Consider the following 16,968-nt stretch of genomic DNA (forward strand, 5'->3'; position numbering starts at 1 on the left):
AAGTTTTAATACCCATACCAGCCGTCTTGAGAATAAATGCTCTAGAAAGTTTTATTTAAAATGTGTTGTCATGAAAAATCTTTAATTATGCTAGAACATTTAAAGTGTTTTGGTTTTACGTGCACGAATAGTTTTAAATAAACTAATTGGTAACATAGGTTTTCAAAGAACTGCGGATTACCCTATGGTAGTGCGCTGTTTTCGAGCTAGCGAGCCGGGTATGAATCCATAAGCTGCTACAAAATATTTCCCGCATTTGTAAGCTGCAGGTGCGTTGTGAGAGTGAGAATTAGTTCTTCCATGTGGATGGTGGGTAGTAGGGATCTGCTGCGTGCTTTCCATGTGGTAAGTAGCTCAAAATTAACGACGACGTCAGATAGCCTTAATAAGTTTTCCATAAATACAAATACATGTATTCGACGCGATACACATTTACATTTAGGCATACGTAGAATATAATTTGGTTGAACTTTAATAAACAGTGAATAGTTCAACCGCATTAGTCGATTTTTATTGTAAACTCAAACATAAAGTTAATTGTAAACGCATTTCAGTATGAAGTTCATTGTTACAGGTTAATTGTAGATTGTGGTACAAGTTGCTCATCTTTTGTTTTATAGCATGTAATGATTTATTTTTGTTATTATATCTATTATGGTAACATAAACAAAGTGAGCTGTGGGATCCTGCATCAAGCTACTTTCCAATTCCCCGTGATTTTATCTGTTAGTGGCACAGCGGCATGTTTGCAGACTTGTACTCCTATAAACCGTGTTTCAAAACCCGTGGTTGGCAAAACATAAGTAACCCTTTGTATAGTTGTTATTGTTGTTTTTAATTAAGCACAAAGCTACACAATGGTCTATCTGTGCTCTGCCCAATACGGGTATCGAAACCCGGATTTTAGCGTTGTAAGTCCGTAGAAATACGCTGAGCCACTTGGGGTCCCTTTGTGTAACTTTGTGTAATAACAAATAACAGCAACAAAGCTGTTATAAAATCGTTTTGATGTCTGACTTTTTGTGTGATGTTCTCAGGAGAGAGATTTCGACAAGCATGTGAAGTACTGCCGGGATGAACCACAAGCTCAAGCAGCGCTGTCGTCTGGCTCCCTGAAGAACTATTTTGATGTAAAATACTTTTATAAAATTTCGTAATTTAGTTGAAATTAAACAATAAAATTTAAATATTTGTAATTCAAACGTATTTTATTGACCTCCAGTTTCACGTATAAAGAAGCGTGGCATAGAAGTTATTTGTTAATATTATACCATATCAACCTTTAAACGGTTGCCATCATCAATAGATGATACAACATTCCCGCTGTTTAAGGGTTAAACAATAATTACCTGAGAGTTTAATGATATAATTTTTTAAAATACTGAGAAAAATAAGTTAGTAAAACGTCACACTCATGTAATTAAAAAAACTATTTTTCCTGTTATCGATTGATTTCCGAGAAATAGTTTTTCATCTAAGAGAGACTAAATGAAGTGACAATTAAGAATATATTTCTTCAAGGTTCAAATAAAGAATGACATATTTTTTATTTTAAAATTTTAGTACTGTCATGGCTGGAATAATGTATCAACATGATATTTATAATAATTTTACACTTATTTTTCCATAGTACACTTTAATATTTCTTTGAGATATATGATAGTAAGTGTCTTTATTTGTTTTAATTCTCTCACAATGATACTAAGAAAAGTTAGTGTTGTTAAAGGTCTTTGAAATCGCAGCCCTACCAGTTTTGCTTTCCTTTTACACAGGACTTCAGCAGGAAAATTGACGACGACAAATCTTTGGCAGAACATTTGAAGCTTCCGATTCAAAGGATAAATGACTATGTATTATTAATAAAGGTAGATCTTCATATATATAAATAAACGGAGATGTGTGTGTACAACAAGTTATCTGAATTGAAAAATATTCTACACGTAAGAAACAAACAAAAAACGACTGCTCTCAATCTTGTTTATTTCTTTTTATTGATACTTCTCTTTACACTTCATAAATAAAACAGCTAGTCTGTTAAGGTACACATGCGTATATAAGGATTATCTTTCCATAATATACTTAGAGCTAATACCATTTATGTGTTTATTAAAATTATTCTTTAATTTCGTGAGTGTTGAATTTACGAAAATGCAATGCTAAAATCCAAGGTTCCTTACCCTTGATGGACAAAATGCAGTTAGCCTATTGTTTAGTTTCATTTTAAAAGCACAAACAAAAATAACAATGCTAATTTTGTACTGAATACTTTTCTAAATATTATCCAAAAGTTTATTTTTATCTTTCATCTTGATTTAAAATATATTGGTAAAATAAAGTTATTTGTTATCAAATATATCAGAACTAAAAATAATTATGTGACATTTTCAGAAATAACTAGTGACTTTTAGGTGAATTTAAATTTGGAATATTTTGTTAAAATTATTGTAGTTAATAAGCATGTATTGAAATATAAGCGATTTTTGTTTTAACATCAAAATTATTTTTAAATTAAAATTTTTAGTAATAAATCGCTTTGGTAAAACTAAGTGTGAAGCCCAGTGTATCATTCGGATCACCATTTGTCACTTTATTTTAAAGCGTTCCTTTTTTCCAATAGGAACTGATTAAATATACTAATCGCTTGAGAGAAGACACCACTGATTTACAGAGGGCTCTAGACTTTATGATGTGTGTTCCACAACGAGCTATTGATCTCACGTATATCAATGCACTGGAAGGTTGCTGTGGTAACGTTCACAAATTGGGTCGTTTGATAAAACATGTAAGTAGTATAATGAAAACAAAATAATACGCAAATACTAATTGAATGAATAGTGTATACAAAATGTTCTTTGAAAAACTTTTATTGAGTGTATGAAAAAATAACTGACGTTTCTTAGTTTATAAATATATTTGTTTCATCAAATTTGACTTTCTTCACATACAAAGAAAAAATGTGATTTTATTCATAATAATAGTTTGTTAACTATAGAGCTTGGAAGTCAAAGCTCCAATCAGACATCATAAATGATATTAAGAAAATGGAATATTTATTGGTGCAATAAAGTGAACTACTTGAAGCTTTATGAAACTGATTAACCAAAGATTTGACCGAGTGCAATTTAACAAATTGTCAGTTCGTGCTAGCAACATTACAAAATTGAATTGTTGGTTATGTGTCGAGGTATAAGAAAGACGATATGGCTTAATATTTATTCTCGCTGTAAATTTAATCATCGTTCTGTTTGTATTGTTGAAACTAATAATTATAAGAGCCACGTATGAACATAACGAAAGTAATAAGTGAGTCGAGAAAGGACATACAGCTGGACAACAATAACAATATGTTATATTAATTTAGTGATAAGTTCGAAGATTATAATGTCTTTAATTGGACACTCAACGTTTCGCTTTACAGCTTTTTTTAGGAGTGTTTTACTATAACACAAACCGTAAATGGCGGTACAAAGCTTTGAGATGTGTCTGAAACACTGTCATACGGATATTTGCTGCGAGATTGATTTCATTCAGTGAATCATATCATACCACAAAAATAAATACAAATTTGTAGCTCGGCGTCTTGATAGAGATTGCTTTGCATTTGAGTGCAATTTTGTGCTACTAGATTCTGTGAGGGTATTGTCTTCTGCAGAACGTCATAGGACTCTCAAAAATTGTATCAGATGCTATATCAATTATATTTTCTGAGAGCGTGTTAGTCAAGTGCTTATCCATTAAATGGGGAACTTGTAACAATGTTTCCTAGGATAAGTAAAAACAGTAAAGTATACGAATGTGTTTTGAATCAAGTTGAAAAAATCACTGTGCTGGTGTAATAGGTAAATTTATCATTCAATATAAGATTTGGAGAGTGTGCATTGTATTATTAATCACTTTGACTACGTGGTCATATTAATGACCTTGTAAATTTTCCCAAGGTCATTTCAATTTCTTTAAACTTTCTCAGAACATTCATTTGTGTATTTTAGCGACACCAATAATATGGTGAGAATAACGCCGTATTTTTCTATACATACCTGTCAGGAGAGTTTTTGCGTCACATGTTCAGTTTTTTGGTTTTATGTATAGAGTGACACTGTTGTCAACTGCATGAAATGCTGCCGTATTGTACTGTTTTTCCTATATTAAAAAATCCAAGAAAGTATGCTCCTGGATATCCAAGGAAAGCTTTGAGTTTTCTGCAATCACATCTGTGACTTTGCGCAGAAAAATATTACCCTATACCAGCTCTCTAACGTGGGTGATCTGCGAACTATATCTGAAATATTTTTTTGGTTCAAAAATAAAGAAAGTTACTGACTCTTAAGAACTTAATGGTCTTCTTAGAATAGGAAATTTAATAAGTTTTTTAAAATTTGTTTTTTTCAGGATTGGTTTGAAGTAATAGAGCTGTCTGGTTTAGTTCGCGAACGATACGTTTTTTTGTTCAAGGGCAGAATGCTCATAACGGAAGTTATCCGAGTTGGCTTAGACAGACAGAAGTATCTGGTCAAGAATATAATTAAGGTAAAGAACTATCGGACTAATAAGCATCTTAACTTTTTACGACACTTTCAAGAAAGGAAGAACATAAAAATAATCGCACAAAAGTTTGTTTCAAAAGCTTTTCAGGCATAGTATCTGTTACTGGTAAATACAATATGGATTCCTGCTCCAAGATAAATAAACATTTGAAATATGTTTCAATTTTCACAAGAAGGATACTATCTAAAACTTTTTAAATACAAGTGTTATACAACAAATTCAGTCAGGAAGCTTAACCAAATTACTCAAAACACGTAGCATATTAAATTACTTATACTTGTCTAATATATAACCGCTCCACTACAAAATTAAGCTTTTCAGAAAAGTGGATATAGTGCTGAACGCTGCACAAGATTGTCAACAGCTAATGTCCTCCGATGGTAACCCAGATGTACTTCGAGGTTACTGTCTTACCTATGTTTGAATGAAAATAATCGGAACATGTGTAGCGTTAGCCACTATGGCAGCCTTCTAACATTTCTGGTTAAGTAGGAAGCATCAGATGTAAACATTCAAGGATCGGATCTTCAGAGAAATGGTTAGAGGAAATAAATCTCGAGGGACTAAAACTAGTTTAATCGATTCACGAGGTAAGTGTAAAGCAACCACGCGCCATACAAAAGCAAATACACACAGGTGCTTTTTGTTTTACTTTAAATACATTTATCATTTTCATTGTGTGTTACTCATCGTGTCCAGTCCATTTATTTCGTTATTCAAACTTAGATAGCTTTAGCTAAATTCGGTATAATTCGTAAACAGCTTGATAATCTTCCACTCATATAGCATAGCTATCTAATTTATTACACTGGGAAATCTGGTTCAGTGAAAACATAGTTTTTTGTGTTTTTTTGTTTTTTTTGCAGATTTGGTTAAAAAGTGTATTTCCTGTAACCAATAGTATTTTTTTAAATTTATTCTTCTCTGTTTTGTTGCTGCAAACAATTTGATTAACTATCTTAATGTGATATACATCCATGTACTGCTTATTTGTTTTTCATATTGTTCATTTTACATTGTACATTAGTTCATTTTCATAATCATATTCTTACCTTATATGAAATGGATTTTGAGGAATTAAAATGTCATTGTTTGTCTCTTACAGTTACAAGACATTGAGATTGTTAATCAAGTGGACGGTGAAGATCGGGCTTTACAACTTATTCCTAAAACACCAGAACAAAAAGGACTTCCCATAAAACTTATAGCGAAATCAGTAGAACAGAAACAAGAATGGAGTGAAGCATTGAATGTTACGGCAGTTCCTCATGGTGCGTTCAAAACAATAATCTTCTTTATGTTGTACACTATAGGTCATAGAGTTAGTGAGTTGGGAAAGAAAAATTGTTATATGTCCATATTTTTAGCTTTATTCACTTATATTGTGTTCATCAGCAGAATAGTTTTTGTAAATAGTTATATGTGTGAATATTTTCCCTTTGCTTGGATGTTTTTATAGAGTTTATCTCTTGAGATCAACAGAAATTTGTAGTAAAATCGAACACATCCTGATAGATTTTAATCATAATTGATAATGAAAACTTAAAACGTTCAAGTTTTTTTTTAAATATTAATGCTTACTTTCTAGGTCTCAACTGATAATTTCTCATTACATTTGGTAAGGGACGTTTTGGGTAATTAAGTTCCATTGAATTATAAATATTTATAGAGTGATCACTTCTTCTTGAGCTCGTAAGTAAATTGAAATCTATTTAACTCTTGTAGACATATTATTTGTCTACATCACAGCCCTCTATTTTGTGACAATTTTAAATGCAAACATGTTATGACAACAGAAAATAACATAAAACATTGTGTACAATTTATCTTATACAAATAAAAGTCTGAGGGCTTATAACGCTAAAAATTCCTTTTCGATATTTTCGGTTGGCGGGACAGAGATAGTCTGTTGTGTAGCTTTGTGCTCAATAATAAGCAAACAAAAATCAATTAAAATAATTGTATTTTTTGCTTGAATGTGTTTTACAATTTAGCTTTGTTTCAGTTATTGAAGACTTGGGGGATGAAGAGCCAGTTCTTGTAAGTCAAGAGCCGCACAAAGCCGTGGAAGTTGAACAAAAAATTAAACGATCAACTACCCAACCGAAGCATGAAGCAGAACCCGAACGAAAAGCGGCAAAATTAGACGAAGAAAACCGAAATCAAAGGAACAGACTGAAACTGACGCGAAAGTAGAAATTTTGGAAGACTTTGACGCTTATGAAGAAATGAATACAGTTATGACAGAGAGTTTACGTTCGGGATCAGTAACTTCATTAGATGGTAAGAAAATCGGTATGGCCTAATCTCACTTTATTGTATTGTTGATAGCAAAAATGTTTTATGAATATCTATTCAACAAATACACTCTTCAAAAAAAGAAACGAAAAAGGCAAAATATGAGACACATTGTTAACAAGTTTATTCCGGGTATTTCTGTATGACATGTGTGAAACTTTGCACATTCACTGCTGAACATCCAAAGTCTGCAAAGGCGAAGTCCACGCTCACTAGGTGAAGTTTAACGTCACTCAACGTCAATAACGAGTATGCCTCCCGTGAGCATCAATAACTGCTTGGCATCTCCTGCCCATGGAAGCGATGAGATGAAGAATCACATCTTGTGGAATGGCTGTCCACTCAGGCTGCAAAGCTGCTGCAAGCTGAGGTAGAGTCTGCGGTTGAGGTTGTCGCCGTCGCAGACGTCGGTCCAACTCGTCCCAAAGATGTTCGATGGGGTTTAAATCTGGTGATCTGGAGGGCCAGGGAAGAACGCTGATGTTGTGGTGTCTCAAGAAGACAGTGGTGAGTCGGGCTGTGTGAGGACGGGCGTTGTCATGTTGAAAAACGTCCTTGACGTTCACCATGATGGGTTGCACGTGGGGCCTAAGAATCTCGTAGACGGTTGCGTACGGTCTGATCGGAAATCCTACGCAGCCCAGGTATGGTTGAGGCAGTATACGTTGCAGTGGTGGTTCTATCCCGAAGGTGACGTAACCGGATGTTGCGATCTTGTGCGGGCGTGGTCACACGAGGTCTGCCAGATCGTGGACGGTCACGAGTTGATCCATGTTGTTGGTGACGATTCCATAGTCTTGGTGCTTGGGTGGACATTCACAGCTCTGGCAACATCTGATCGAGATTCGCCTGCTTCCAAGCGACCAATGGCGTTGTTGCGTTGTGCTTCAGTCAGTCTTGGCGTAACTGTATTGCATGTCGGTGGCTTAACACTGAGCTATGGAAACCGAGAACCCGTCACTTTTATAGGATTTTGCACATGTTGCACTTGCAGAACATGCAGATCTCTCAAACAAATTTATTGGACACGCGTGCGTTTTGGCGAAAAATCCGATATTTTCCTCCGTTTTCAAAGTGCACAACTTTTATTGTCATTTTGGTCTGACAATCAGTGTCTTAACACGTGTAACATCACATACTCTGAGCTTGTAACGTTATTACATATATTTCTCTTTAAAGTAACAAAATATCCCTTTTGCGTTTCTTTTTTTGAAGAGTATATAATTAACTTTTAGTATTACTTCACTGTTCATTGCCAACTTTATTATGTTATTTGAAATTCGTTTATTAATATGTTGCTGTAATAAAGTATTTGGTGAAAATAATAGTAAGTTTAGCCCACCTAACGATTACACATTAGTTTGTTTGTTTCTTAATATTTCTACAAGCTCCTATGCTGTTGTAGCTTGTAGGTCTAATTTGACAAATATCATTCAAACCCGAATGTCTTGCTGAAGTAAAAATAAACTTATTTGTACAATTTCACAGCTAATTGATCGAGTAACTGAATATATACGATAACTAACAGCAATAGATATACTTCACTGAGGCCCGGCATGGCCAGATGGGTTAAGGCGTTCGACTCGTACTCTGAGGGTTGCGGGTTCGAATCCCCGTAGCACCAAACATCCTCGCCCTTTCAGCCGTGGGGGCGTTATAATGTACGGTAAATCACACTATTCATTGGTTAAAGAGTAGCCTAAGAGTTGGCGATGGGTGGTGATGACTAGCTGACTTCCCTTTAGTCTTACACTGCAAAATTAGGGACAGCTAGCTTTGCGCGAAATTTCAAATCAAATGAATGACTGGTACTACCAATCGAAAACTAAACACTGACGTATTCGCTACTAACTTCAAGTGATTAGTTCCCTTGTATTTATATCTGATATCTCACTGCTAAATATTAGCCTTAGTTACTAGACTCTTGACATAAAATTTAAAACTTTTAAAATATTCTAAGCTTACAGTAACGTCACATTCTCTAGCCAATATCCAAACTGAAACTTTGAAAGTATAACTTATAATAAACAAACCCATTTCTTTTTTATTAATAACATTAAAAATTGACTTCCACATATATCTTTATATTTTTTATTCCTTAAACTGTTCGCAAAAGATGTGATAGCTGTTATTATCACCATAGTAAAGAGGCTAGTTTCTTTTACTATTTTAAGCAACAAAGCCGATTTACTTGTTTTCCTCACTTTTTCCAAAAATATATAGTAATGTTTTATTCTTTGGTTTCAACACATGAATATAAACAGTATTAAATTTTTGTAAATTAACACCTTACACAAACAAAACAAATACAAATTTTCACACTTGTAGGTTCTTAAAACTTTCAATGATAGAGATAAAAATTTGATATTTTTTAATTTAATAGATGTTGACGTTTTCCTTTATTATAACAGGTATTCATGTCGTACAAGAAAAACCATGCAGTCTATAGTTTTCAATTAAACATATCTAAATTGATATATATATTTTTAAACTATGATATGTTTTTTTTTTTCTGTACGGTACTCTCAGTATATTCTGTAACTGCCATACATATAATTAACATTGTTACTCTGTTGCATAATACATCTGTTATTAAAGTTACTTAGGGGTATATAAACTAGCCCTTGTTCTTTTTTTTTCTAGGATTTTGATAAATTTTGTCTCGAGTTTTATCTTTGTTACCAGTTGTTTTTTAACTAACAATATACTTTTTTAAAACCATCCTTAACTGAGTACAATATGTTAACAACCATTTTTCTGTGTCATTTTTGTTGGGAAATTTGATGTAGAATCGATATGTTCTAAATATATAATAAGAGCGTAGAATTAACAGAATGTTTATAATGAGTTAAATATATATTTTTAAATAACCAACGCTTCAAGATATGGGTTAAGAATTATTATATTTACAAAAGCATTGTTCAATAAAAGTATAGAGTAATTATTTTATATCAAAACGATTTTGAATATAAAATTCAGTAAGTCACGTGGCAAATAGAAAGTCATGGGGGAAATGGTGTATCAGAACTATGTACTAACATTGCTTGGTATTACGTAGATAATGTGGTGACATAGAAAACTGATCGCTTTTGTGAAGGGTATGTAACAGCCTTTTCCGAGGCAAAACATTCGCATTTTCGGATGATGAATATGTTTTCACATCGAGGATTTAGAATTTCCAAAATTCGGATATTTCTTTTAGTCAATTACATTGGAAAACGAAAGAACATGGGTCAGTTTAGAGCATTAGAACAACCCAGAAAGAAGGCAGCAACAAGTCGTACCTCAGCTGTAATAAGTATATTGTGTTTTCTTGTAACAAAAGCCGTCCACATACCCTAGGCAACAGTACGCAATTTAAGCAAGAATATTTTATTGTTTGTTTGTTCGGAAAAGTGGCAAAAGTCACATGCATATACGATACATGCACTTCCACGACTAAGCCGTTCAACATCACATACCTTTCAGCTATTCCATACAAAGGTCTACTGGTCAAACGGTGAAACGGTCGCTGGGAAGCAATCTCCATCATAGACTTGATAATTTATGGAAAGCTTTTATGAAAGAGCAGTGTACCTGGAATATAACAGTCTTACAACAAAGACTTTTACAATAGAAACTAGATTGTAGGGTTATTCTAAGAACTTATTGGTGACAGTCAAGAAAAATGTTTAATAATATGTTAACCACACTATGCATATGCTCTATCCGGTGCCAACTAGGCCTTTCGCCTAATAACAGGGCTCGTCAGGCCAGTCGGTATACAACAGACATAGCAGTTGTCGAGGCCTCATTCATATTATCAAATTACATATACAAGGATTATTATGGCGTAAAATAGTGAAAGCTAAATTAATGAACTGCAATTGCCTTCCAGTAACACAGCGGTAAGCCTGTAGAGTTATAAAGTTAAAAGCTCGATTTCGATCTACACAACCGACTGTGTAGCTTTGTGCTTAACATGAAAAAGATGTGTAATTTTTAACAATTTTATTTAAAGTCATTTACAAATCAGAAATATTGTAACGAATATTAACACATTATTTATTTTAAGGTCAGTTATTATTTTTTGTTTTACTTTAATTAATTTTACTCGTTATTAAGAAGAATTGGCAAACAAGCAAATTAATCTATCTTTTGTCAAGATGCACAACCATCAGGTATTACATAACTGGACGTAATAACATTCAGATCGTTTGAATATAACGTACTGACGCTTTGTGATAATATATATGAACAATACCTATTACTATCGTTAACAAGAGCATTATTTTACTTTTTATTGCCGTCTTGACTGGATACCGGATAACAAGCCATTAGTTCCGAATCCCACAGATGAAACTTCATCGCTCAAAAATTATCCTTAAAATTATATTCAAATATATAAAACTAATAGATATCTTTACATTTTTGTACAATTTATAGCAAAATCGAAATTGTGTTTCGGTTACAATGAATTAAACTTGAAAATTTTTGCAAAATGATTTTTCAAGATATTATCTTTAAATTAATAAGTATAAAACTTTGTGTATATTTCGCTCATTTGGCTCACATGTATACTTGTATAAAATTAAATGGAAATAAATAGTTTATGAGTTTCATATTTAAAAGGCAATAAATTTTATGTCATACGCTGCTTCCCGTGGTTGTCAAATTGGCATATATATTCAGAATATCATAAAAAGAGAGAGAGCGATGGTTGTTCAAAACTTACTCAGAAGTAATCAATCAATTATGCTTGTTTTCGGGTTTCAATTTTCACTCTACAAATATGGTCAAACTCGATTTCTCATACGGCGGTACGTGGGATGATGGAAGTGGCCTTGTTGTCTGGTCTTTTTACAGACTTCCATTCTGCTCTAGAAGATGATGGTTCTCTGTATTTAACAGCATCCGAAATGGAACCTTCACAGACCAAGCCCCAGTTTAAGAAGACCCTTCGCGGAGTTGTATGTGGACGTAAGTGTAAAGTTTTGTTTTCATCAGCAACGAACTGAGCATAGGTGGCGAACATATATTAACTGGGAGAGAGTGTATTTGCTATATTAATAGTGATCAATGAATTCGAAACAAAAACAGTGAGTTTTCGTGGCGGTTACACACAAGTCTTTATTTCTCATTCAAAAGTGTCAGAACTGGGGAGGGAACGTGCTCCCAAAGCACCACGGTTCAGCCACTTATGCTGAGCATTTATAAAATGATTTGATATTGAAAGTTCTTGTATGGAGTGTAGAGTATTATTATCATTATTAAATTATATATACAGAGTGCTCATGTGTGTTGTATTTAATAAAACAAAAGAAAAAATATTAAAACAAATACAATTTAGCAATTTATATTGTTTATAACAGTTATTTCTAGGAAGGCAACAAGGTTAGACATTTTATGCACATTATAAAACCTCAACAAAATTTTTTATTGAAGTTTTTTATGTTTTTGCACACGTCACTTTTGTAACAAATAAGGACGTTTCGCGTTGTATTCGTATTCCCTATATATATGTGTATGTATATATAATTTGTTATTTTAACTCAAAAATATGCCGAAACAAAGTAAAACAAAATACGCTACATCAACTGAAAAGATCCCAGAGTACAAGCTACAATGTGGGATTAATTTTAACGCAGTCCTTCCTTATTGTTTTTCTATTTAACTTCCTTAAATGGCCCAGCATGGTCAGATGGTTATGGCACTCGACTTGTAATCTGAGGATAGCTCGTTTGAATCACCGTCGTACCAAACATGCTCGCTCTTTCAGCCGTGGGAGTGTTATAATGTAACGGTCAATCCCACTATTCGTTGGTAAAAGAGTAGTCCAAGAGCTAGTGGTGGGCGGTGATGACTATGTGCCTTTCCTCTAGTCTTACACTGCTAAATGAGAGACGGCTAGTGCATAGCCCTCGTGTAGCTTTGCGCGAACTTCAAGAACAAACAAACATCATTAAAATGTAATTATTTTCACTAAAATATATATACATATAAATTGTTTGGTTCAAACGAGACTTGCCTATATCTGTTTTTTGTTTTTGTTTTTGTTTTTATTTATTCGTCTTGATACAAAACATAAATAATTACTGCTTTTTAAACACTGCTCATTCTTTAGTTTTTTAGTTGATATTGTTTTCATTGTATTTATCGTGTTTATTGTCTTACAAGGAATAAAAACGTTTAAGATTTTTATACTGTTACATAGGAACGAGTAATGTTATTTTGCTTAAATAGCAAACAAATTCCATGAGACACATTAAAAGATGATTTAAAATAAAATTGTTGAAATTAACTTTGAAAATTTCATAATATAAAAATTATTATATTTTGAAGCTACTCCTATTATTATTGTTAATCAATCTGTATTGACATTATTTGCCTTCCTTTTGCTTATCTTGTATATATATATATGTGTAAAACTGCCCAACACGTACGTCTTTATTCATTCAATTCTTGAAAATTATTTACTTTTAATGGAATATTCCATTCGCAATAATGTGTTTAAAGCTAGATTTTTTTTAAGATAGAGAATACTTTACAGTAGAATGCTCAAATAAGGAGTATTTACCTAGTGAATTCTAAACCACATGTCGCCTCTTCAATATACCTACAGAAGTTTTAGAAAATAGAAAATTGAAATTCTTTAATCAAATATAGAGGAGAAAATAGCCAATTCATCATAGAATAATACCATTAATAATTTATTACGTTAACAATTTTAAAATTTACTCATCCAGTTAGAGTTTCATAAAAACTTATTTATTTATTTATATTCTTCTAGAGATTTATGTTTAATACCCTGAAGATCAGCACTAACTAGAGAGCTGTAGTTGTAGTCTAAGAGAGAGAATGTATTTCTTCTGATGTGTGATTTGTGATTGCTTTTTTTTAATCACGTTATTTTGTCTAATTTTTATTAATGGGTTTGATTTTATAAACTATCTTTATGAATTCCTTCAAACCCGGATATTTGCTTAAATTATATTGAATCCATAATTCTGGTTGGTTGATTGGTGGTAAATCTCACACTTGAAGATTGGAAGTTTTTTTTCTTTCTGTTGGTTTTTTTTATAAACGGAAATCAAATTGCATCTGCTTTATTTCTGATGAATTCATGGTAGTTTCTTTTCATCTTTTTTGCATGATCAACGATCAGGAGCTCCCCTGTACAACCACATAAACTACTTTACTCAATAACCCTAAAAAACAAAATTGTTCATTTCTTAGAAAAATATCGGGAACAAGAACGTCTTTATTTATGATCATCAAAACATCTTTCAGTTAATAGATCGCTAATGTTGAACGTACGTATTACAGCCGATTTTGTTTTTCTTTGCTGTCAACATTACATGGAAATAAAAGTATGACAAGCCGCGGTATGACGAAACCTCGTGATGCGAGAGACAGCAGGATATCGTGAAACACGACTGAGAAAATCATCATATTTGGGTGGGTGGGAGAGAGTTCAAGAGTGAGATTTCACTGACTTACCTAGACTCGTTGTATGTATAGTTATTGTCATACGGATATTACATCCATTAAGTTCAACTATTACTAATACTGGATTTAGTATGCTTTTAATGTTATTTTTAGCATCAAGTGCGTCCTAATGGATAGCAAGCCCGGACTGAAAATTCAATAGTTATGGCTCGCATCCCCTTGTTGCAATAAACAAGAACAAGAAAACACCATACCTTTCAGAGCCATAGGTAACCTATAAGAGCTAGGATTAAATACAATTATTCAGTCAGACAAAAGTAGAACTAGAGTTGGCGGTGATGCTACTCACCTTCCTTCAGTCACCAAAGAAACGGCCTCGTGTTACCAGGTGGTTAGGGCGCTCAACTCGCAATATAGGGGTCGCGGGTTCGATCGATATTATAATGTACAATCAATCTTACTCTACGTTGGTAACAGAGTAGCCCAAGAGTTGGTGATGAGTAGCTGCCTTCCATGTTTTCAATGATAAATAAAGGAAGGCTAGCGCAGGTAATACTCGTTTAGCTTTAGAGTGAAATTTAAAGCAAATCAAACTAAAACTAGTCAGATAAAAAAAAGGTGATAACTTGGAAACATCCCTTTATATTCAACCATCTGCTGTTGTCATGCCGCAACACCAGGACTCATATAAATATGCAAAAAAATATTTATATTTTATACATATGATTACAGAGCTTTAAAATGTGTTTAAGACAGGAGATTTTAAGTCACGAAACGTTACTAATTAAGCATGTAGCCGTTGAAAGAGGATTTGAACTAAATATAGTAGAGAGAGCATCTAAGAAATTTATCAGATGTTCAGTGTCAGTTAAAAACACTAGGTTAAGATATATTTATCAAATACCAAAAAAGAAGCATTAAGTTAACTTGTATTCTATGATAACAACAACATTTTTATTCCATCTTGATGGTAATCAAAACTTAAATTCTAAGTATAATTTGAATAGGAATAACCTTCACGGTATCATAAAAGAAATGAATCTTGGTGCAATGGTAGATCAGTCTTTTAAGCCATCCAAGCAGTGTGCTGTTGCTGGTAGTAAGGTAAATACGATTTAGGTTGTATTTACAGAAATACTGAATTGAATATAAGTCTAAATAGGTTATAAGTTTATTGTATAGGTCACAGGTTAGACCACATTTGGAGTATTGTATTTAGTTTTGTGGCTCCTTACTTTAGGAAAGACATTCAATTTTCTGGAAAGGATCCAGAAGATAGTTACTAGAATGGTGCTTGAGATAGAGGGATTTTCATTAGGAGAGGTTAAGATCTCTGAACTTATTTTATCTCGAAAAAAAACAACAAAAGGTAGAGGGGATCTTTTTGCGGTGTTTATGATTGTAAAAGAAAGTGTTTGTGTTGATGAATTCGGATGTTGTGGAGGCAGTAAATTTAAATGAGTTTAAAAGAAAACTTGATAATTATGTGAATGACAAGAGCCGACTTTAAGATTTTTATTTATTTATTTAATAGCTTTAGTTTATTTTAGAGGTTGGGACATTGGAGATGGGCTAATATGTTATGTTGGCCTGGCATCGCCAAGCGCGTAAGGCGTGCGACTCGTAATCCGAGGGTCGCGGCTTCGCGTCCGTGTCGCGCCAAACATGCTCGCCCTCCCAGCCGTGGGGGCGTTATAATGTGAAGGTCAATCCCACTATTCGTTTGTACAAGAGTAGCCCAAGAGTTGGCGGTGGGTGGTGATGACTAGCTGCCTTCCCTCTAGTCTTACACTGCTAAATTAGGAACGGCTAGCACAGATAGCCCTCGAGTAGCTTTGTGCGAAATTCCAAAACAAGAATAGAAAAGTTGGCTAGAGCAGAACACGTAAAAAACACAACACGTAATGTTATGGGAAAAAACTATAATTGGAGCTCAACCTCGCAATATTATAGTTTTAAATGTCAAAGAATTACTAGAAATAATAAAAGGTAAAAAAAATAACAATTGAACAGAGATCAAGGACCATCAAATCAGTAGGTTGATATTTGGCGTGATGTATTATAAAGGTTGGCCAAGAAATCATGTAAATAACAATGCTATGTAACATCACACGACAGGAGAAAAAGTATGAATTATTGTGTATGGTAAGTAACTCTTGAAGATAACGTTGAAACAATGTGCAAATAATGTGCTTTTAAAGTGGAAGCCGTTTACAGCTTCAGTAAAGTTTTCAAAATTGTGTAAATATAAAGCGTTTGTTTTAATCATTTATTGAATTTTAAATAATACATAAGTGCCAAGTTCATGGCCTGGCATGGCCGAGCGCGTAAGGCGTGCGACTCGTAATCCGAGGGTCGCGGGTTCGCGCCCGCGTCGCGCTAAACATGCTCGCCCTCCCAGCCGTGGGGGCGTATAATGTGACGGTCAATCCCACTATTCGTTGGTAAAAGAGTAGCCCAAGAGTTGGCGGTGGGTGGTGATGACTAGCTGCCTTCCCTCTAGTCTTACACTGCTAAATTAGGGACGGCTAGCACAGATAGCCCTCGAGTAGCTTTGTGCGAAATTCCAAAACAAACAAACAAGCCAAGTTCACAGTAACAGTTTATTATACATTTCTTTAATTATGTTTAAAGTTACAGTACCGGAGTTCAAAATATTAAGAAGTAGTTACAGATTACAGTGCTGGCTTATTCACT

General features: G+C 33.6%; 1 protein-coding gene across 3 annotated transcripts in view; it reads left to right on the plus strand.

The window, feature by feature from the left end:
* Positions 1–16,968, plus strand: part of LOC143253057 (uncharacterized) — a 98,309-nt gene that overhangs the window by 53,240 nt on the left and 28,101 nt on the right. For 2 of the 3 annotated variants that reach the window (XM_076506217.1, XM_076506215.1), the window contains 7 exons: positions 1,038–1,130; positions 1,773–1,865; positions 2,618–2,782; positions 4,390–4,527; positions 5,651–5,816; positions 6,551–6,828; positions 11,734–11,802. In XM_076506217.1, coding sequence (XP_076362332.1) covers positions 1,038–1,130; positions 1,773–1,865; positions 2,618–2,782; positions 4,390–4,527; positions 5,651–5,816; positions 6,551–6,741 — 846 coding nt within the window. In that variant the 3' untranslated portion in view covers positions 6,742–6,828; positions 11,734–11,802. Of the gene's footprint in view, positions 1–1,037; positions 1,131–1,772; positions 1,866–2,617; positions 2,783–4,389; positions 4,528–5,650; positions 5,817–6,550; positions 6,829–11,688; positions 11,803–16,968 lie in introns of those variants that run through there. The other variant, XM_076506216.1, reaches the window with a different exon arrangement.

The sequence above is a fragment of the Tachypleus tridentatus genome, chromosome 6, assembly GCF_004210375.1.
Source record: "Tachypleus tridentatus isolate NWPU-2018 chromosome 6, ASM421037v1, whole genome shotgun sequence".
Lineage (NCBI taxonomy): Eukaryota > Metazoa > Arthropoda > Merostomata > Xiphosura > Limulidae > Tachypleus > Tachypleus tridentatus.